This window comes from Dermochelys coriacea, chromosome 8 (assembly GCF_009764565.3).
Source record: "Dermochelys coriacea isolate rDerCor1 chromosome 8, rDerCor1.pri.v4, whole genome shotgun sequence".
Taxonomy (NCBI): domain Eukaryota; kingdom Metazoa; phylum Chordata; order Testudines; family Dermochelyidae; genus Dermochelys; species Dermochelys coriacea.
Genome location: NC_050075.1, coordinates 77,810,444 through 77,833,270, shown reverse-complemented (window position 1 = coordinate 77,833,270; position 22,827 = coordinate 77,810,444). Strand labels below are relative to the sequence as shown.

At 40.6% G+C, this 22,827-nt stretch overlaps 1 protein-coding gene across 6 annotated transcripts in view; it reads right to left on the bottom strand.

The window, feature by feature from the left end:
* Positions 1-22,827, bottom strand: part of LOC119859674 — a 200,533-nt gene that overhangs the window by 140,567 nt on the left and 37,139 nt on the right. For all 6 annotated transcript variants that reach the window (XM_038412045.2, XM_038412048.2, XM_043520192.1 and 3 more), the window contains one exon: positions 20,857-20,904. In XM_038412045.2, the coding sequence (XP_038267973.1) occupies positions 20,857-20,904 (48 nt within the window). The remainder of the gene's footprint in view (positions 1-20,856; positions 20,905-22,827) is intronic.

The window sequence follows — 22,827 nt, the reverse complement described above, 5'->3', positions numbered from 1 at the left end:
ATCATTCAGCTGTTTCTTCTGGCAAACCCAGAGTCCAGAACAAAATCTTAGTGAAAAAGAAACCAATAAATTAGAGCTCTTTGTGAGCAATTTGCCGTTAGTTCTATTCTCTCTACCTATTAAGATTCTTTATATGCTTCACCAAGAGATTTCTGCTGACAAGTCTATCCATTTACTACTAGCCAAGATAAGATGCCAATAAACAAAATGTCAAAAAATGTATTCATACAACTTTCCCCCTTTTCTTCAAGTCTGTTATTAAAGGGACCACAGAACTGAAGGTTAACAGCTGGTGAGTAAGGATGTTTTCTTTACTACAAACTGGCTCCTATATTAGGCTGAAAACATTGTAGGAAAGAAGTATTTACAACTCCCATGTCTCTCTCTTCATCTATGCAGGCACATATGGGAGAAAAACTGCAGAAATGCCCTTACTGAAAACTACTACTGAATGATAAATTTTCTATAAGATTTTTAAAGCATCCTGTAGAATTCTATAGTTATTAGGAATGTAATGCTCTGCTAAATTCTAGAAAAAGGCTATCATTCTTTATCAAAGTCTATAGGTGTTTAGAGAAAATTCTATTGGACCCTATTTAATTCCCAGAGACCTATGTTCATTTCACACCCTCATCCATCACTAATTCTACTGGACTTTCCTATAAGGTCGGTGTGAAGGGGCCATGAAGAAGAGAGTGGCTACTGTTTGAAGGGGTAACCTCACCACATAGCCACCTTCCTGTGGATTCTGAGAGAGTGGAGTTCTGTGAAAAATAGAGTGCAGACTTGATCCATAGGGTAGCATCTATGCAGCATGTTCCCCAAACCAATGGAACTGCTGCAAGAAAAAAGCTGCATTAGTTAGAATTTCCACAGAAAAGGAGTCCTAAAATGACAACAGCAGAGATGGGACCAATGGCAGTATGGCAGTTAAATAAGAGATGCTGTCATTGGCTGGAAATGAAATGCCTATGAGGAGTGCTAGGGCACTCTGTATGGGACTCCTATACATTTTCCTGTTGAGACCATCATCACCTTTCCTTATTACAGTCCTATTGACATGTCTCTTTAAGTGAGCATGCAGCAGAGCTACAAGACTTAAAAACTTGTGGCAAGGTGCAATTAAATTTTCCCTTCCTGTTCCTTTAAAATGGATGAGGAACATATAGTCCTTAGTGATACCAAAAAATTTTGTGCAACTAACAGGAAACCCACTTGTCAGCAAAAGCTGCCAGCTGTCCTGATCTGATTTGCTAAATGTACCCAGAATGCAAGGATGGAAAATGCAGCTTCTCTCAATTTCATACATGAATGTTGAGCTCTGAGGTTGGGAGGGGGAGGGCAGGAGAAGGGAACTGCTTTATTTATTCATGTATTTGACATATGTGTTGTGAGCACCTCAGGTGAGGGGAAGCAAAAAAGCAATCCTGAGTATTTCAATCCTGCTTGAACTCTAATAGAGACACCTACAATACAAAACAAAGGGAACCTCAGGGCACTTTTATACATTTATTATAAGGCAAAGATTAAAACAATTTTATGGAAATTAAAGATAATATGGAACATTTGTCTCACTCTCAGTCAAACAGTATCATGGAACAATTCAACAAATAGTTTCACAGCTCAAGGCACACTGTATGGAAAATGATAAAACAGCTTGGGCTGAGGACAGCCTGATTGGCTGGGCACTGCTAGGTGTGTATATTTCACAAAGAGTTGTATGGAAGGGGTCAGTTTTCACTGCACTATCATTCTAGGAGAAAAAAATATTCTCACAAGTTTTCACAGTAATGTTGAGAGAGAACAACACCACCTGTAGATCCACATGCTCATTTTAACACCAAATGGGAAAGTACTAAAGCTCTTTTCACTGCACCTCCCTGCCCGCCAATTTAACTCATGACAAAATGCCATTGCAGTCTTAAGCCTGTAGTGGTTTGTTTTTCTTTTATTCTTTCTAACTGCTGGTCCCTTCCCCCATGCAGTAGCTGCTCTCCATGGGTCTTCATATTTTTTAAAAAAGTATGTTGAATTACAAAATTAGATTAGTGCTAAGCCATGCCTCCAATATAAAATATTAATAATAAAAAATATATATGTGGCCTCCTCTACATCCAAGGAGTAAAAGAGAACACTGACCTCCTCTACAACCATGGAGTAAAATACTATTCTAAGTGGTGAGTGGGTTAGAAGCTTCTCTTTTGAAACACAATAATCTGTTCTGGTACCACCAGGCTCTGGCTTTTGATATTGATAAAGACAAACTGGAGCTAAAAGTAACTTTCATTTCTCAATAGCTTGAAATATCTTCCAGTTTAAATTTTAAAGAATGCATAATAAGGTAAAATATGAAAATTAAAGACATCCAACTCTTGGGAGAAGCCCACTTGATAACTTCAGCTAGGTGAAGGTGAAGAGAGGAGAGCAAGTAACAAAGTAGTACTGAGGGCTTTACAGTGGTACTGAAAACAGGAGTGCACCAAGAAAACATCATAGAAAAATAAATTCATATGGAGGGAAAGTTCATCTTTTTTATTACTTGCTTTTTCCCTTCCCCTGGGAACTATTTTTCACAGATTTAGAAAATACTGATAAAATAATTTTTAGGAAAGTATCTATTAAAACATTCTATTTTATAGTCATAACAGTACATGAAGTCTGTGGGTGATTGAGTAATATTCTTTGAGTTGCATTAAAATACAAGGCTTTCATTATTACCTAATGACAATAATCGTAAAGTGTCTTATAGTTTAATTACAGTTTTTGGAATGTTTAGGCAATAAAGCAGTCATTGTGAATTATAAATCACATTTTAATGTTTGGCCAAACAATACAGCAGTTTATTGTCACTCAGAACTAGACTGTGATATCTTTATTCATGCTGAAGAGTATCTTATGTCACAAGTAGTCCCCTTGATGTCAATGGGAATACTCACAGGGAAGGTACTATTGTCCAAATAGAACAGTATCGCAATGTGGCCCACAAAGAGGTTAACTTAGATCTGTCTTGTTAAAGGGATCAAAATGAAAGTCCTTTCCCCATCCTTTTTAAAATGTTTTGAATATAAGAATTCATCAGGATTTAGGGATTAGGTAACCACTGTCTACACAAAAAAAAATCTGCAAAAATTTTCATTAGTTCTTTTATTAGTTGGCAGCAAATACGCTAGCTGTGAACTTTTATGAAGCTATAAATATAAAGGACCTTCTGATACTGGTATGATGATAATTCTAAATTTCCTCTTTGCAGCTGCAGTTGATCCCCTGTATTTGGTAAAATCTCTCTTTTTGTGACTTAAGAGAGAAAGTTGGCTCAACTACCGTATTGCCTTTGAGTACTTTGCAGGGAAGTTCATGAATTAAACCCACATGGCAACACAACCGCCCTCCCCACCTTTCCCTTAAGGTGGCTATAAAATGTCAGTAGAAACCAAAGCTGTTTATTTTACTTAACATTGGATTCTGTAAGTAAATGAGTTTCTAGTGCGGCTTAGTGCAAAGTACATCTTTGCAACTGGCTCCTTGACATTACTAAACTTTTATTAAAGTTGCCATAAATATTAAGTTAAAGCTTAGAAAGTGTAAATTTCATCCTGGAATGACAAGAATAAGAATATGCAGGGAAACCAACTAACTAGCTGATAAACAGATTCATTGGAAAACTTAAATGTTTGGAATTGATCATCAAAAAATATTCTGATACTTTACAAAAACCCTCTCATTTCCCACTGGACTTATCCTTCCAGCTTTAAAATGTAAGAGGGAACTTTTGTCTACTTTTTACTGTATATTCCAAATTTCCTGTCGTGTATTTTAAATTACTCTGTTAGATCTGTGCCACTCTAGTTTTGCCTAAACACTGCCTGTCAATACATTCCATTTTCATTGCTGGATAAATACAAAGAAGGTCTATTTTTTCCTCTAGGTGGGTAACTGGGGAACAAGTCACAATTGGAGATATTTAAGGAATCTTATTACCTTAGCATCTAAGACCCAAATATTGTAGCAGAAAAAAAAATGTCCAGAATACATGTTGTTTTCACAAGGAGTCCAGAAACTGCAACAGAAAACTTGTATGCTTGAGCCTGCACATATTATAACATATGGACGACCTTCTGACTTGCGCTATTAGTTTGGTTTACTTTTATTTTTTTAATATTAAAGAGATCACACCAAAAAAAAGGGGGGGAGAAAGACTGCAGTTCTAAAGGATAAGGCAGGGCTAAAGGTTATTTGTTTACCTCTACCTGCCCAGAGAGAAGTCCAGTTCTGCCAGGTGCTGAGTCCTCAACTCTCAATGAAATCAATGGGAGATGAAATTGCTCAGCACCCGTGCAGGAGGGTCTTCTGCTCTTCACAGGATCGGAGCCAGAGAGAATAAGAAATATGATCAGGCTGCCCAGATGCCTGTGCCAGACTTCATCGTGTGATCAGCTGCATCTGAATGTTACATGTGCCCCAGAATAAACAGTTACTCCAAACCAGCTAGGCCAATGGAAGCTATTGTGCAAAAATGTGAAGCAATAATTAGAAATCCAATCATTCTGTAAATACAAGAAGCTGGATGCAATATCAAGATGCAGGGCACATTGATCCTGCTTGAAATTATGAAACAGGGTCCTGCAGGGTAAGCTATGCAGAGTACACTAAAAGCTGTGATATCTGGCACTTCACCAACTGGAAAGCTATATAAACTGGCATTTCTGATCCTCATTGAAAGTCTGGTTTATAGTCTGCTTGGCGCGGGGCCGGCAGGCTCCCTACCTGGCTTAATATGGCTCCCCGCAAGCAGCGACATGTCTCTGTTGTCCTAGGCAGAGGAACGGCCCCGGAGGCTCTGTGCGCTGCCCCAACCCCATCCTGAGCACTGTCTCTGAAGCTCCCTTTGGCCGGGAACTTTGGGCAATGGGAGCTGTGGGGGCGGTGCGTGCGGGCAGAGACAGCATGCAGAACTTCCTAGCTACGCTTCCACCTAGGAGCAGCAGGGACATATTGCTGTTAGTACGGAGCTGCCCAAGGTGAGTGCCACCTGGATATGGCACCTGAAACCCCTCCCGTGGCCCAACGCCTTGCCCCGAGCCCCCTCCCATACCCAAACCCCCCCTAGAGCTTGTGCTCTGCACCCTCTCCCACACCCCCAGTCGTGAGTCCCCTCCCTCACCCAACTCTTAGTTAATCAGAATATTTGACTAACCGGCACCCCCCATTCCCACAACATGCCAGATAACAAAACTTTTACTGGTTGCAGAGTGGTAGCCGTGTTAGTCTGTATCAGCAGAAAGAACGAGTAGTACTTATTGCACCTTAGAGACTAACAAATTTATTTGAGCATAAGCTTTCATGGGCTAAAGCCCACTTCATCAGATGCATGTAGTGCAAAATGCAGTAGGAAGGTGTGTACATATATATATATATATATATATATAAGCAGAGAACATGAAAAAATGGGGGGTTGCCATACCAGCTCTAACGAGACCAATCAATTAAGGTCGGCTACTATCAGCAGGGAGAAAAAAAACTTTTGTAGTGAGTTGGATGGCCCATTTCAAACAGTTGACAAGAAGGTGTCAATAACAGTAGGGGGAAAATTAGCATGGGGAAATACTTTTTAGTTAGTGTAATAAGAAAAGGAGTACTTGTGGCACCTTAGCATTAGATGAAGTGAGCTGTAACTCACAAAAGTTTATGCTCAAATAAATTTGTTAGTCTCTAAGGTGCCACAAGTACTCCTTTTCTTTTTGCAAATACAGACTAATACGGCTGCTACTCTGAAACTAGTTAGTGTAATGAGTCCCAGTATTTATTCAAGCCTAATTTAATGGTGTCCAGTTTGCAGATTAATTCCAGTTCTGCTGTTTCTCATTGGAGTCTGTTTTTGAAGTTTTTTTGTTGAATAATTGAAACTTTTAGGTCTGACTGGTTTTTGAATGTTATAATTCTTGACGTCTGATTTGTGTCCATTTATTCTTTTATGTAGAGATTGTCCAGTTTGACCAATGTACATGGCAGAGGGGCATTGCTGACACATATCACATTTGTAGATGTGCAGGTGAACGAGCCTCTGATAGTGTGGCTGATGTCATTAGGTACTATGATGGTGTCCCTTGAATAGATATGTGGACAGAGTTGACAACGGGCTTTGTTGCAAGGATAGGTTCCTGGGTTAGTGTTTTTGTTGTGTGGCACGTGGTGAGTATTTGCTTCGGGTTGGGGGCTGTCTGTAAGCGAGGACTGGCCTGTCTCCCAAGATCTGTAAGAGTGAGGGATTGTCCTTCAGGATAGGTTGTAGATCCTTGGTGATGCGGTGGAGAGGTTTTAGTTGGGGGCTGAACGTGACGGCTAGTGGCGTTCTGTTACTTTATTTGTTGGCCCTGTCCTGTAGTAGATGACTTCTGTGTACTGTGCTCACTTATTAGACTGATCTAATGGTGAGCCCGACCCATCAGCTGGTCAGTTCTATCTTCACAGCATTATTCTACAGTGGTCTTTACAGTGAAATATTTTGTGGCGCAAGGAGTAGGCGACTGGATGTTGTGACGAGGACTGATGGGCAATGAGAGGGGTTCTCTTATCAAGTGGTCCACAAAATAAAAAGTTGGAGAACAATTATTTCTGTCATTTTAATAAATCAAGAAATGCATACCACCAGAATACAGGAGGCTTCCAAAATTTTCGGGGAAATAATTCAGTTATAAGATGCCTAAAAGCATATTATTAGTGAACAGATTTACTAGATGGCCCCATTAGGTCTGCTTTAATTAAAAAAAAGTCACACTTACAGAAACTAATCCAGGTGCACAGATGCCACCATTAGTCTTTTTTGTGGTGTTAGCCCTACAAGATTCAAGAAGTGGAAATATATAACTTAGAAACCCAATTAAGGCATTAGAAGTAAACGCCATTAAAAAAAATCAACTTTAACAATAAACTTAGCCATTTCAAGTGTAATACCACACTAGCAAGCAATACTACCTTGAATAATTCAGCATACTGTAACGTAAGATGAGATGAGAGGAATGACAAAGTGCAATTTCTATTTTCATTATTATTTTGGCATCTTATTGGCAGTCAGAATTGCACAAAAGTAGTAATGTGTAAGAGCAAAACGATTTCTTGGCTTGATTTCTTCATCCCTACATACTTCAGAGTTTTATTTATGGCTAAATTGAAGCTGGATGTCAAATCTGGGTCCCTCAGAACAAAATCTTAATAATTAACTGGCAAAACTGAACATGATCGTTTCTGACACACCTACACTGGTAATTATTGCTTTGAGGCCATTTACTAATGAAATTAATGTATTCATTGCCCTAACAAATTAGCATAACTCATACATAATGCCCCACATTTCAAGACCTTGCTAGAAAAACAACACTTAATACTGCAGAATGAAATGGCAAGGGCATTACATGGAGATAGTATTCACTGAATTCCATGTTAAAAAGCACAATGGCTAAGTGTTCATTATAATGCAAAATGTAAACAAAATGTGGGTATTAAAATTATTAATAGTGTAGTCAAGAGTGTACAATTGATTATTATCTGTGCACTTCAAATAAGCACAAATTACAATAGCCATAACCATGGAATCTAATTAATTGGCTACTTTTAGCGATACAAAGTATGAAAAGAAGGCTTTGCAGAAGCAGCTTCTTCTTCTCTATCATATGGATAATGAATGCAGTGTAGCTCAGTGGTTCTCAAACTATTTTACTGGTGACTCCTTTCACATAGCAAGCCTCTTAGTGCAACCCCCCCCTTATAAATTAAAATACATTTTTATATATTTAACACCATTATAAATGCTGGAGGCAAAGTGGGGTTTGGGGTATAGGCTCACAGCTCGTGAACCCCCATTAATAGCCTTGTGACCCCTTGAGGGTCCTTTTCTACATCATACAAACACTGCTGCTTCTCCAATTTGCCAGACAAATACATACAGCAGGGCAATACTTAGAGATGTCTACAGCAGTCAGAGGGTTAAGCAACACTAAAAAAAATTCTTTACATTTTAAATGGCAAGCTTCTTGCTTTGATTTGGAGGATGTGTATTGTGCCATGTGCTTTCCAGTTTAAAAGCTTCTAAGGAGAAGATGGAGACAGAAAATGTGATAGGATGGCAGGAATCTAGGACTCAGTCATCAGCTGCCCTGAGCACACATTTGGCACAGATGAAGGAGAAGGGAAGCAAAGGTGGTTGTAACAGACCTTTCTGCCTCCCCAACCCTGGGTGTGGCTGGGAGCTGAACCAGCCCCTCATGCAAGTTAGAACAGTCACAGGTCTACTTTAATTTATGCAATTTTAGGGTCCATTCTGCCGGCTCAGGAGCACTGAAGAGCAGTGCACTCTTGACACATCTCCTCTTGTCCCCATGGCAGCCATACACACAACAGAACACAGGAATTGCCACACTGGGTCAGATCTGGCCAGTATCAACTGCTCCAGAGGAAGGTGCAAAAACTTCATAATGGAAGTTTATGGAACAACCAATTTTATAAGTGAAGTTTCTTGAAAACCGCACCAGTTAATCCCAGATCCTCAAAGATACATATGCATTAATGCCCATTAAATTCCATGGAAGTTAGGACACTAAATACCTTTGAGGACCTAGGCTTTAGTGCCTGGCTCATGCCCAAAGACATGAGGGTTAATATCCCCAATTTATTTTCTTTTTTATCCTATCCAGAGTATCTATGGAGTCTCTCATTATCCATTCAAATGTCTTACCTTTTTCTGAATCCTGTGCTCTTGGCTTCCATGATGTCTTGTGGTCATGAGTTCTATGTGTTGCATAAACAAGTATTGCATTTTATGCATTTTAAATTTGTTGCCTGTCAGTTTCATTAAATGTCCCTTCCTAAATTATCTTCTCAATGTAATTCATCATCATGCTGCATATACCTTTTTCCACTTTGATCTAAGCAGTCTAAATCTTTCCATTCTCTCCTCATATGGAAATCTTTCCATTACTCATTTTTGTTGTCCTTTGGACTACTTTTATTTCTGTTATCTTTTTTTTTTTTAAATTATAATGCTACTGAAACTGAAGACAGTGGGACAGATTTTTCAGCCTCTTAAATCTGCTTAACACCACTCAAATGGCACAATCAAACCTATAACTGGCTTAAACCAGCTGGTGGTAGATTCCTCCAGTGTTAGGGAATTCTTAAGTGGCATAGTTTTTATACAATCTCTCCCCTGAAGACATGGAACTTAATTATATTGTGGCCGCTATTGCTGACTGTATTTACTCTTGAACCAATGCCTGTGTGTAATTTAGGACTAAAATGAGAATACTTTCCTCTTGTGTGTTCTAGAATTAGCTGGTCCAAGAAACAATAATTTGAGTGTCAAGAAATTGCTTCTCTAAACCTTGCCCTGATGTGACATATAACCAATGAAACCCATTACAGCTTTATTAGACTCAGGTATCCCTTTGATCTCCCTCACAGCAGCACATTCAGGGCCTGATTCTCATTTACACCAATACCCTTTTATATTCTGGCAATAGATATGTGTAATGCCAAAGCAGTGGAAGGGGACCTTAGTGTAAATGAGAATCAGGCCCTCAATATCATTTTCTTGACCAGGAGACATATAGTATAATCTATCACTATATTTTTGTACACTTATGTCTTGGGATGCTGTTATTTATTTTTGTTTAAAAATAACTCCAGACCAAGGGGCACTCATCCAAAGCTCTGTGCAAGCTTGACATGTATTTAAGACCACAATACTAAAGGAATGAAAACATAAGTTGTAGCAAAACTACGGAATGGCTCTCTCCACTCAGAAATGTTCGCCTGTTAGATTCTATGAAATCTTTAGATGCAGCACTAATCCCTTATCCTTATTCTGCATAATTTATAGGCTGGTATTATAGTACTCCACTGATTCATCCGCTCTGTCCTAGGTTATAACCATGTATTACAATGTTCCATTCATTCCACCATGTTTCAGTTATGCATATTATGTCAAGACTGCTCATCTTCCATTGCCAGGCATTCTAGTTCACCTATTTTTTCTTTTTAAGGTTCTCTCATTGGTAGACAGAAATTTATATAATTTTATTTTTGGCTGCATGCCTATGTTTAATTCCTTTCTCTGACACTGTTACTTTCCTGAAATATGCCTCTGTGACCTGTCCTCCTCCCATTCGGCTATAATTTCTGTCCTATAATTTACTACTGGATAAAGACTTACCTTTGCATTACTGACATCCCTAGCAGATGTCTTCATATAACCTGAGGGATCCCCAGCACCTGTCAGCTTTCCCCTGGTTCTGTTATAAGTAATCCCCCAAAATGTGTGTCAGTTTTCTGTCTCACCTGGTTCCAGTTTGGTTAGGTGGAGCTTATTTCTTCTCCATAGGCTTTTTTCACCTGCTTATCTACACATGGAGACCCTGAAGTTCTCTCCATCTAGCTGGCCCAGCACACAAAATGGGAACATTTAACAGAAAGCTACCATGAAAATCAGTTAATTTATTTACCTAAATTTAGATTCTAGAATTTTTCACATTCATCTCCCTGTATCGTTGGTAACAGCGTAGAAATAAAAAGAAAATGGTACAGAGTTTAGGCATAGAAGTTTCTGCTTATCAGGGAATAAGGTACAGATTATCAAGGGGTGCGAAATTCAGTTTAGGAGCGGGTGGCGTAAGGAATACATAATCTGCAATCTCCCCGATTGAGGGTAAAAGTTTAATGGGTCAAAGTACAGACATTGAGATAAGGGGGCATATGTTGACCATATAATGGCTATGTTCAGGTGTGGAGTATAATGAGTGGATACGATGATGAGGATGGATCTACCCTCATTTGGTGGGATTTAATGTTCAGAGAGTTTATGGTTCCAGTTCATATGGTCCAATGAAAAAAAAAGTCTCTCAATCCCTTTCCCATGGTTGATGCATGATGTTGTACCATCTCACACCTCCTGGTACTGTCGGTGGCCGGTGATGTGTTCGACGTAGATGTCCCTGGACCATCGGATTGTGTCCGAGACCATGAGGCGTCGCATGAGCCGTGCGTACTGTCGACCGATCCCACAGGTCCGCAGCACACAATCATTGCAGGAGGCCCAAGCGCCCAGGGCTCCGACAATCAGGGCATCCATCTGCACCTCGTCACTGGTTCCTCTCCAATGCTTACTACAAATCAGTCTGTTTGACTTGTGAGATCTGACACCTTCACACCTATTAGGCAAATCTCTCTCACACACACACACACACACACACACACACACACACACACACACACATCCCCCTTTAAAAAGGAAATAAAAATACTGTGTTGTTCTAAAATTACCATGTTATTTCCCATATTTCGAGCAGGCACACAATACTATGGTAAATGTTTTCTTTTTTTTTAAATGGTGTGTATGTGTGTAAATTGTTTCTTTAATGCAGCAGTGACTGCTGCTTTTTATTTTTATTTTGGTGGCGGAGGAAAGAGAGAGAAGGGCATGCCTCAAAGCCAGCCCAGACAATGGTAAAAGAGTTGTTACTGCTCTGCAGAGAGGAAGCTTCCATACAAGGAACCTCCAGCTGAGACAGACCTAATACTAATTGCTCCTGGAAGAGCGGAAAAGTCAAACAGCCTGAAAATGGAGAAATCCAGAGGGAAGAGACATAGCAGTGTAGAGCTAGTGATGGCTAAATCTCCAAACATCTGGAAGATTGGTTTGGTTCAGATGCTTATCTTGAACTTATGAGAACAGAAAATATTTTGAGGACCTCTTAACATAATCTGTCCCTGTTGTGGAGGGGAGGGCATTCCCCTTCCTAACCTGCAGCAGCAGAAGCACATTTCCAGGGAGGCTTAGCAGGTCTAGACTCCACCCAAACTTCTGTGGGAAGAAGTTCAGCCCCTGCAGCACTAACCTTGGGAATGGTGCTCTGACTTCTCACTCTTTTTGGAAAGGAGGCTCCACTCCCATCCAACATACACACACCTATATCATGCTTCTTGATTAGATGGCTGTGACACATGCACATCCCCTCTTCACCCTCAACAATGTTCTTCTTGGGAGTGATGACTCCATTGCCCTTCTCCCTAAAACAGCGAGTAACCGGACTGGGCCACTGAGGCTACTTTGGATTTTGTGCCTCTGGACTTTTCGTGGGGTGGTGCAGAAGACAATAGTGTGCATGTCCTCAGCAGAACTGGACTCAAGAGAACAACCTGTCCTCTGGGTCTGCACTATCAAGAAACCCAGGACTGTGGTAGTAGATTGCCAGCTACAGATAGTGAAGGAGGAGGAACAAGAAGGGAGGGAGGCGTTAACAGAATTTTCTCAAGCTCTGAAAAAGATTTGAGTTCAGTCCAAGGGAGGAGTGACAGATTCAGTGGGGAGGTTCCTATTTTTCCACCCACAGTAAGAATTTGAGGATTTAATAGAGACTGTTTTGGTGGAAAGGATTTTGTGTAAGAAAGCTCGGCTAGAGCTTTAAATTGCAATAGAGCCCAAATACTCAGCAGGTGGAAGTCAGCATAACTGTATTAAGCCCAGTGGAGCTATGCTGATTTCCAGCAGCTGAGGATCTGGCACATTGCATTTAGTAGTGCTTGCAAGCTGGCCTGGACAGCAGCAGCCCTGTTAGAGGAGTTCGCTTTGGGAGAGCCAAAGCAGGCAGCAGCATCCTCACATGCAACTGGAGGGGTTAGCTCCTAATAGCTGGAGGAACTCTGAGTGACCTTAAAGGCCATACATACAAATCTTGCCTGCAAAACCCGTGAGAACTTTCCTGCTATGATTCTAAGCTTTACAAAGTTAGAATCTCACAGAGTTATATAACCCTGTGTGGTACTTAATGAAGTGCTGGATGTTAGAAAAATAACTGCAATGTTATTTTGCCCCTGGTATGCTTCGCCTTATAAGGCTTAAACCTAGAGCTAATTCACTTGTGTTTTGTGATCTCTATCATGCTGTAATAATAATACTAAGCACTTTATAGCACTTTTCACTTATAAAAAGTGCTTTACAAACATTATCTAATTATTAATCTTCACAACAGCTCTGTGACATAGGTATATAGGTCAATTTAATGTTCTGTTTTAATAAACTATTAGCACTTTAGTAAATTGCAAAATACAAAAACATTAAATTCACTTAAAAGAAACAAAGTTAGTGAACAAACTGCATTCCTCTCTTGCATTCTAGTTGGGTAATACACACTACAAACTGTCATAGTTATTACCAACTCTGAGGCTTACAGAAGACCATAATCTATGTAACTAATAGTTCAGTTAATATTTAAGAAAGGCCTGTTTCCTACAGATATTGAAATTCAGTTTTTAGTGACAATTTCTATTTTTCTTCGTATTACTATTATGATTTGTTCTTTGTATTACCATAACACCTGGGAGCTATAGTCATGAACCAGGGTACCATTGTGGTATACAAGCACAGAACAACAGTCTCTGCCCCAAAGAGTTTACAATCCAAATATAAGATGAGATAACAGATGGACAGAAAGACAGGAAAGCACAAGGAAACAATGAGACAGAATTGGTCATCGTGGGAAGCAACAGTTATTGTCATTAAGTCATATCTGTCTGTCTACACATACACACACAGCATTTTATGCAAGTGTACATGCTGCACCACCCCCTTTTGGGTTAGATAGTCTGCTATTCCAAAACACTGCCTGCTTTGCAGGCTGGTGCAGAAGGATCAGACAGACGGCCCTGTCTACTTCCCTCCATCTCTGTGGTGATATGCACATGATGAGGCTTCTGCAGTTTCTGGCCATTGTGTGGGGAAGGTTTCTTTTTCACTTCAGTTCCCCGCATTCACCCACGCTAGGACAGGACACAATCTGGTCTATAAAACTCCCTTTACTACTCTATTACAGACAACAAAAACTACATTAAAATAACATTAAGGTTTCAAAGTCAACCACTTAAAAGTTAAGAAATGCCAGGATTAAGGTTAGATGTGCAACCTTAATTCGTATCCCTTGTATATATGCATTATGATACTGTTTTTAATTACACGATCATGTACTATTTATTCCACAGCACCCCTGCCTCACTCAATGCACAGGATGGACCATGGCATGGGGGATATATCAGGTTTGAGTAGTGAAGAAGACTGATGTCTGTAGGACCACTGCTCTGTTTGTTGCAGAAATTGGAAGCTGTTGAAGTTAGAGGTAGGGGATTGAAAGAAGAGAAAGGTTAAAGCAGCTGAATAGTACTCTGAATAGAGAACTGGAGTCTATCCCACCTCTGCAACAGAGTTCCTGTGATGCTGGAGAGTCACTTATACTTTTCACAGGTGGTCACTACTTGTGTGTTCCTCATTTTCTGGGTACATGACTTGAGATGTTGGGTTCTGACCTGCAGAAGAAGTGCTGAGCAAATGGGAGCTGTGCTCAGTCCTGTGAAAAAATCAGGTCCCAGACATCTCCAATTGGTACCCAAGGTTAATGGGCACTTTTGACCTTTATCTCTGTGTTTCAGCTCCTCATCTGTAAAATGGGGATCAGATCTCCTCATCTCACAGGGGTATTATAAAAATAAATTTATGAATATTTATGAAGCACTCATACTACAGTGATTTGCACCAGAGAAACACAAGCAACTTAAAATCTGGCATTTCCTAACTTTTGAATGCTTAACATTGCAGTCTTAATAATGTTATTTTAATGTTGTTTTGGAGTGTAATTTCCTAAGTTTTTAAAAATATAAACTGAGAAAACAAAAATTCCATTATGTGCCATTATAATGATGGCCATATGGTACATTATCAGCAAGGTTGGAACATTTAGATCCACTGCATAGACTTCTGCCAGTTGAGCTAATGGAGTAACGGATAGCAGTAGTAGGTTGCCATCCTCTATGTGGCACTAGAAAAGGATGAGACACACTTTACTAGTGGTTTGCAGATACTTTTGACAGTAGAAGAATGGTGAGACTCAGTAATCTTGGGTTCTATTCCATCTTCTGAGAGGGAGTGTTCTCTAGTGGTCACCTGTCATTTTATCCATTCCCCACCAAGCTTGGCCCAAAAAGTCCTGTCTTCTCCAACCTGCCCCTGTCTCAGTCCTGCCTCTTACCTACCCTTGGCTCTTTGTCCCAATACCAGTCTCCTTAACTAGTAACACACTGCCTCATCAGATCATCTACCCATCATGAAAAATTTCAGCCCAAATTGTTAAAGTCTGTCAAAGTAATAAGCAACTGTAAATGGTCTTACAATGGGACATGTCAGGCAACCTTAATAGGTGGTGCCACCAGATCCATCTACAATATGTATACACTGATATACCATTTTATAGTGTGTTTTTATCTGCTGTGCAGTTTAATTTAATTATCTGGTAACATCAAGCCTTCTTTAACCCAGAATTTTCCATTTCTCACTCTCACTCTCCCCTATTTCTTATATGGAAAGAATGATGTATCCCAGTGGGGCTATTGGACAATCGAGGTGCTAACGGAGCACTCAAAGAAGACAAGACCATTGCAGAGAAGCTAAATAAATTCTTTGCCTCAACCTTCACTGCAGAGGATGTGAGGGAGATTCCTACACCTGAGCCATTCTTTTTAGGTGACAAATCTGGAGAACTGTCCCAGATTGAGCTGTCAATAAAGGAGGTTTTAGAACAAACTGATAAATTAAACAGTAATATGTCACCGGGACCAGAAAGTATGCAAGCAAGCGTGTTAAAGGAACTCAAATATGAAATTGTAGAACTACTAACTGTGGTATGTAATCTCTCACATAAATCAGCCTCTGTACTAGATGACTGGAGGATAGCTAATATAATGCCAATTATTTTAAAAAGGCTCTAGAGGTGATCCTGGCAACCGCAAGCTGGTAAGCCTAACGTCAGTATCAGGCAAATTGGTTGAAACTACAGCAAAGAGCAGAATGATCAGACACATAAATGAACACAATATGTTGGGGAAGAATCAGCATGGCTTTTTTAAAGGGAAATCATGCATCACTAATCAATTAGAATTCTTTGAGGGGTCAACAAACATGTGGACAAGTGATCCGGTGAATATAGTGTACTTGGACTTTCAGAAAGCCTTTGACAAGTTCCCATACCAAAGGCTCATAAGAAAAGTAAGGAGTTATGGAGGTAAGAAGAAAGGTCCTCTCATGAATCAGTAACTGGTTAAATAAAAGGAAACAAAGGGTAGGAATAAACAGTTTTCACAGTGGAGAGTGTAAATAACCGGGTCCCCCAAGGCTCCGTACTGGACCACTGCTGTTCAATATATTCTTAAATGATCTGGAGAAAGGGATAAACACTGAGGTACCAAAGTTTGCAGACAACACAAAATTATCAAGCTAGTTAAGTCCAATGCCGACTGCAAAGAGTTACAAAGAGATCTCATAAACTGGGTGACTGGGCAATAAAATGGCAAATGAAATTCAATGCTAATAAGTGCAAAGTAATGCACATTGGAAAATAGAGTCACCCATACAAAATAATGGGGTCTAAATTAGCTGTTTCCAAGATCTTTTTCTTGAGTGGTGTCATAGTGGGCAGTTCTCTGAAAACATCTGCTCAATGTGCAATGGCAGTCAAAAAAGCTAACAAAATGTTAGGAACCATTAGGAAAGGGATAGATAATAAGACAGAAAACATCATAATGCCCCTATATAAATCCATGGTACATCCACAACTTGAATATTGCATGCTGTTCTGGTCACCAGTCATGGAGTGCAGCCCTCATCAACAGCCTGGCACATCCTCCCGCTCATGTTGGGGATTAGTTCGAGGCAAATGCCCACACCTGCAGTCTTCACACTGGCACACTGTCTCTGTTCCTGTGTATGGCTCCTCTCTCAGTTCCCAGGACCGCAGCATCCTCTTCTTGACTCAGCCCTCCAGCTAGGTCATCGTCTGTGTTTTCCACTTCCGTGGAGGGAGGAAGATATCTCTGTCTAACAGTCTAGTCATTTCCCTAATGGCAAGTGGGGGGGACCTAGGCCTGCCCACTACTCCAGGCCTCAACCCAGGAACCTGGTAAATAGCAGCCTCCTGCTGTTCCTCTGTAACTTCAGTCAATGCTAATCTATTTCTCTGGGCCACTTCCCCATGCCCCAGCATCTTCTTTGCCCTTATCTCAGGGCCCCAGCTGATCAGTCCCAGGTGCCAGCCACTGCTCTGTCCAAAGTGCTTACAGTTCTCTCAGCCCTCCAGGGAGGCAGTCCTTACTTCCTGGGCTCCCATCGGAAAGTGACCTAGTCTGCTCTGCAGTTCCCTTTTTTATGGACCTGCTGGGATCTGATTGGCTATTCCTTGCAGCCTCTCTCCTATTGGCTGCTTCCTGCGCAACCTCCCTAGGGCCATTAACTCCTTCTCTGCCAGTGTGAGATGGTTGCCCCATCACATCACCCCATCTCAAAAAAAGATATATTAGAATTGGGAAAATACAGGGGTATGGAACAGCTTCCATACAAGGAGAGATTAAGAAGACTAGGGGGCTGATAGAGCGCTACACAATCATGAATGGTGTGGAGAAAATGAATAAGGAAGTGTTATTTACCTCTTCACATAACACAAGAACCAGGATCTGTCAATTAAATTAATAGGCAGCAGATTTAAAACAAACATAAGGAAGTTCTTTTTCACACAACACATAGTCAACCTATGGAACTCATTGCCAGGGGATGCTGTGAAGGCCAAAGTATAACTGGGTTAAAAAAAATGGATAAGCTCATGGAGTATAGTTCCATTAATAACTATTAGCCGAGATGGTCAGTAATGAAACCCCATCCTCTGGTTGTCCCTAAATCTCTGACTGCCAGAAGCTGGGCCTGGATGACAGGGAATGGATCACTCAGTAATTGCCCTGTTCTGTTAATTCCCTCTGAAGCACTGGACACTGTCGGAAAACAGGATACTGGGCTAGATGGATCATTGGTCTGATCCAGTATAGCCATTCTTATGATCTTATTTCTTAGCCCCATTTTATTTAAATATACAGATGAATAATCACAATGGCACCCAAGATGGATATGTCAGGTGAGGTAAACATTCTAAAAAAGAATGAACCCTTAGAGCCATGCCCTCCAAATACCATTACCTGTAACTGTCACAATGATTGTTTCACCCGATGTAATCAGGAAAGGAGCCTTTGATGGTTTCTGAATATCAAAACGTCTACTGCCAGTTAATGTGAAGTAACGGGATTTAATAAATATGATGCACCAGAAAGCTGCGTTTCATACCTATGATACTGAGGCCATTACTTATATTTTTAAAATGTGAGGGAAAATGCTATTGAATATTTTACAGCATTTATCCAGTAGGTTGGCATTATGTGAATGAAATGGATGCTCAGTGGCAGAGACATCAGACGTCAAAACTTTGAGTTGTTCATAAGTATCTGGAGCCAAAATTGCAACAGCAAAAATCATCTACAAAAAGCTGATTTTATAAAAATAGAAGTGCACTGCAGATGAGTATTTTGTATATGATTTTTTAAAAAAAATCTGTTAAAATGTGATATTATTCAAGCTTATAGAACACAACACAAAAAAACTTCAAGTCTGTACATCCATTTCAAGGGTGTTATGGCTTCAGAAACCACTTGAACTTTGTTTTTTTCCTGTATTTAGCATCATCAGAACTCCTTCATGTGTACATCTCAGCCACCTGCTTTTTGACTGTGGGTTGCCTGGAACCTGCCCCCTAAAGGGCACCTGGAACTTTACTGGGGAGTCACAGGCTTACCCCACTTTTGCATTGTACTTTCCTTGCTCCTATTTTTTGTTTTTAGCTGTCAACATCTTTTATTGCTCTGAACCAGTCCTAAGTGCAGTTACCCTGACCCTGCATGTTAAGACTTCTTTCTTCCTTCCCATTGCCTGTATCACTCAGGACTACCATTTATAAAAGAGAGGGGGGGGATGAAGAACAATAGCAATAAGCTTCTTTCCTTTGAGGTATGTAGATGCAGCACCTGGTTTCTGATTCCAAGTTCCATTATACAAGGGCTCATCTAAAAACTGTTGGTTTATGGAGCCCTTATTGAAGTCTATAATCTGCTCGGCAGAATGATGAGGGAATGAGAGGAAGATTTGAGAAATGACTGAGTCTGTATGAATGGAAATCCAGGTCCAAATTAATCAATTATAGCTGGCTGGTCCATAACAGAGTTCCTGGGGAACAAAAACTCCACTTTTTCTAGATACTTATGTTGTCCTCATCACCATAATATCAGATACAGCAGAAGCAGAGTAGATGGCAGGTAAGTAGGCTGAAGGACTGCAACACTAGTCCATTGGGTGGAATCGTAATCTGCCCCAAAACTGAACCCATATGTTCTGAGGGAGAGATCAAGGCACCTGGAGAATTCAGCACTTGAGGAACCCCTATCGCACACCATGGTGTAAATCACTGGAGAAGGCGGAGGTGAAATACCTTCTACTCTTCCCCTGGAATAAATGCCCCCTTGGCACAAAAACCACCACTGGTGCAGGAAGATATAGTTTTCACCTTCTTGTGCTAGCTGGAGCACATTTATTCCCAAGTGTCCAGCTACTGTGAAGCTTAAAAAAGTAATGGATTTGTCATGCTATTGCTAAAATGGAAACAAAACTCTAGAAGGATTAAAATGATGGGCAATTTACCTCTACTCTTGCCACAACTCACTATACTATTTATGTATTCAAAGTGGCTTCATTGTTTTCAACTTGGATACATGCAGCCTGATGCATCCCTATCCTGGATGCAATGCAATATTCCTTATGCCATACATCAATGTTTCGCAAACTTGGGACACTGCTTGTGCAGGGAAAGCCCCTGGTGGGCCAGGCCAATTTGTTTACCTGCCGCGTCCGCAGGTTCGGCCAATTGCGGCTCCCACTGGCCGCAGTTCGCTGCTGCAGGCCAATGGGGGTTGCGGGAAGCAGCGCGGTCCGAGGGACGTATCGGCCGCTGCTTCCCACAGCCCCCATTGGCCTGGAGTGGAGAACCGCGGCCAGTGGGAGCTGCAATCGGCTGAACCTGTGGGCACGGCCGGTAAACAAACCAGCCCGGCCTGCCAGGGGCTTTCCCTGAACAAGTGGCGTCCCAAGTTTGGGAAACACTGCCATACATAATAGTGCCTTGTTTGATCCTGAGTGAAATCGGGGATAGAGGACTCTCAGACATCTGGGCTCTGAATACACAGGGCTGCATGTGGCTGAACAGATAATTACAACTGGGAAAGTGAGGAATTGGATGGGGGTGGGAATGATGTGCGGGAGGGGAAAAGATAATGGTAGCTATGGTTTATGTGACACATATGAAAGAGTTAATTAATATAATTACAAGTGGCTTGTAACAGTGTCATTTCCCAAAGATATGCTTGATCCAACTGATTTCAGTGGAAGCCCCTCAGAGGATTGGGCTGGACTTGAACATTCAATGAAAATGTATTCCCTGTGATACGAAAGCATCTATATTACTTTATGGAACTTCTACCGCTGCTGTTTGTCTATGATAGAAGGAGGCAGACTGGAGTGGATAGCAGCAGCATGCACATCCACAAAAGGTAGGGGGTCTCATACAAAGAACTGTAGCAGAGGAAAGAGATCAGATTGCAGTATATCGTGTGTGTTGAGATAACAGTTAAAGACCTGCAGACTCGTTCTTTGGCAGAGAAAGGATGGAGGGAGATAGTCACAACGTTAATTACATTTTTAATATGGATGCATGGACTGGAAATATTCAAGAATCACTGGTATAGTACACATATACCATATATTTAGACATTCAGTACACACAAAGGCAAATACTTAGACTACAATCCCTTTCACACAAGGGTTATAAATTGTTAATTTCACCCATTAATCCAATACTTTTTGAAAACATGAAAAGAACAGTTGAGCTACAGATGACTTACCTCAGCTGTACACACTTTGCATCTTGCTCTATCTCGATTATCAGAACCCTAAGAGAAAAACAGTTGTTTAGTAAGAAAACTGATTAAAATTATATTGACCAGGAAAATAAATATAAAACATATTAGCGTCATCTCCCTGGATGAATTAAAGAACAACAGGGCCAAATCTATTATGAAAAGTGAATGCTTTGTTACTCCAGAATCTGGTTCACATTTGATAATTGGCACTTTTCTTGCATTTATAGTTTTTATTTTATGCAAACACTCTTAAATACTCCTCAAGTCAATAAGACACAAAAAAGATAAGCCTGAAACTCACTATGGACAATCAGCTTAAACTGGGGCTCAAGATCATGGAGCCTCTCTGAGCCTTTAGAAATAATCAAGGTTTATGGTGTTTAACCATTAGTCTCAGGAGAAAATATATATCATGCAGCTCTGGTGAGATAAAGCCCTCAAAAAAGCATCATGTATTTTTGTAGTACTTGATAGGACTTTGGAGGAAAAAATGATTATCCTTCACAAACAACGGCTTCAGAAACCCCCATCATGAACCTAAGATGTACACATAGAACAAAGCCCAGACATGTCACCCCATTGAGTGTAAAACCTGCTCACAGTTTGATCAGCAATGGAGCAGGTTAACATGTTAGAAAAAACTGTTCGAGGCCACTGGCCTCTCTCACTAAAACTGAAAAACTGGGCACAAAAAGGCAATGCATTGTACATCATCTGGTCAGAAGTATTACTACTAAAAATTGTAGGTGGTGAGCAAAAAGAGCTGCTGTAGCAATAGTCTGTTGTGTATGTCTCTTATAGGTTCTGACCATTCCGTGACCTACCTGAGTGCATCACTGTAGTTCTGGACCAACACAGACCTTTCCTTCTGGCCATGAGCTAGACAGGGAGTCATGTCCTCTGTGAACATTATACTCAAAAAATGTTCCTGTGATTAGTGAACCCTGAATCTATGGTGTGTATGTCTCTCTGTTGACACAACAGTTGCCATACCAGTGTCACAACTGGGGGTTCATGCTCCATGTAAGTTTACTTCCAGTTTCAAAAAATAACCAATCTTAGGTGCCAATCCTTGCAGGTGATGATCAGATCCTCAGGGGTGATGAGTACCCTCAATTCCCACTGATTTCACTGTGAGTTGTGAGAGCTCAGCAACTCTCAGTCGGTGCTATGATCCTGGCAGGGCTGAGCCCATTCATCTAACTACGAAAGGAAGTTTGAATTTCCTCTCTCCATGAAGGACTGAAACAATTTCAAATTTAAGCCTGGATAGTTTAAATACAATCTTGCTCTTTCCTTTTTTGAATCAGATAAGGGATGACCCAAAATACAACCAGAAATCAAAAGAAAGAAATGAATGTGTATGCTAGAGAGAAAGAGAGAAACTTCCTGTGGTTTAAAATAATCTCATCATAGTGGTATCCTTCCTATGGTGCCATTTTACTGGCGATTTTCTTGTTTCATCAACATTCTCATGCCATTTCATAGATTCTTGTTAACTTCAGTCCATCTGTAGTATTTATATTGGAGATGTTCATCTCTTTGAATATTAGTGGCCACCCTTAAAACCTTGCAAATTTTGCCTTATTGCATGTAATCACTGTGCAAGAATAGAACATTCATGACTGATTTCCAAAGCAGAGTCCCAAAAGAAGGCTTATGAGTGATGACTGATCTAACAAAAAGGGAAGACCACCTCACATTCCCTCTTAGATCACTGAAATGACTAACTGCCGGTGCATCTGAGAAAGGTTTCCATTAAATATTCCTGTTACTCAGGAAGCTTCTCTTTGTACATCAGTAACAAACAAACAGAAGGCTTTTGAAAGAGTGGGGCACTGAAATACTGCAGTACTCAGAAGGAGGTTGGTTTGCCTGTCTTTCACAGGGCTGAAGTCTGATATTTAGGGAGTTCCAGCCTGTCTCACATTAGGGAGCTGAGATCCAAGAGCA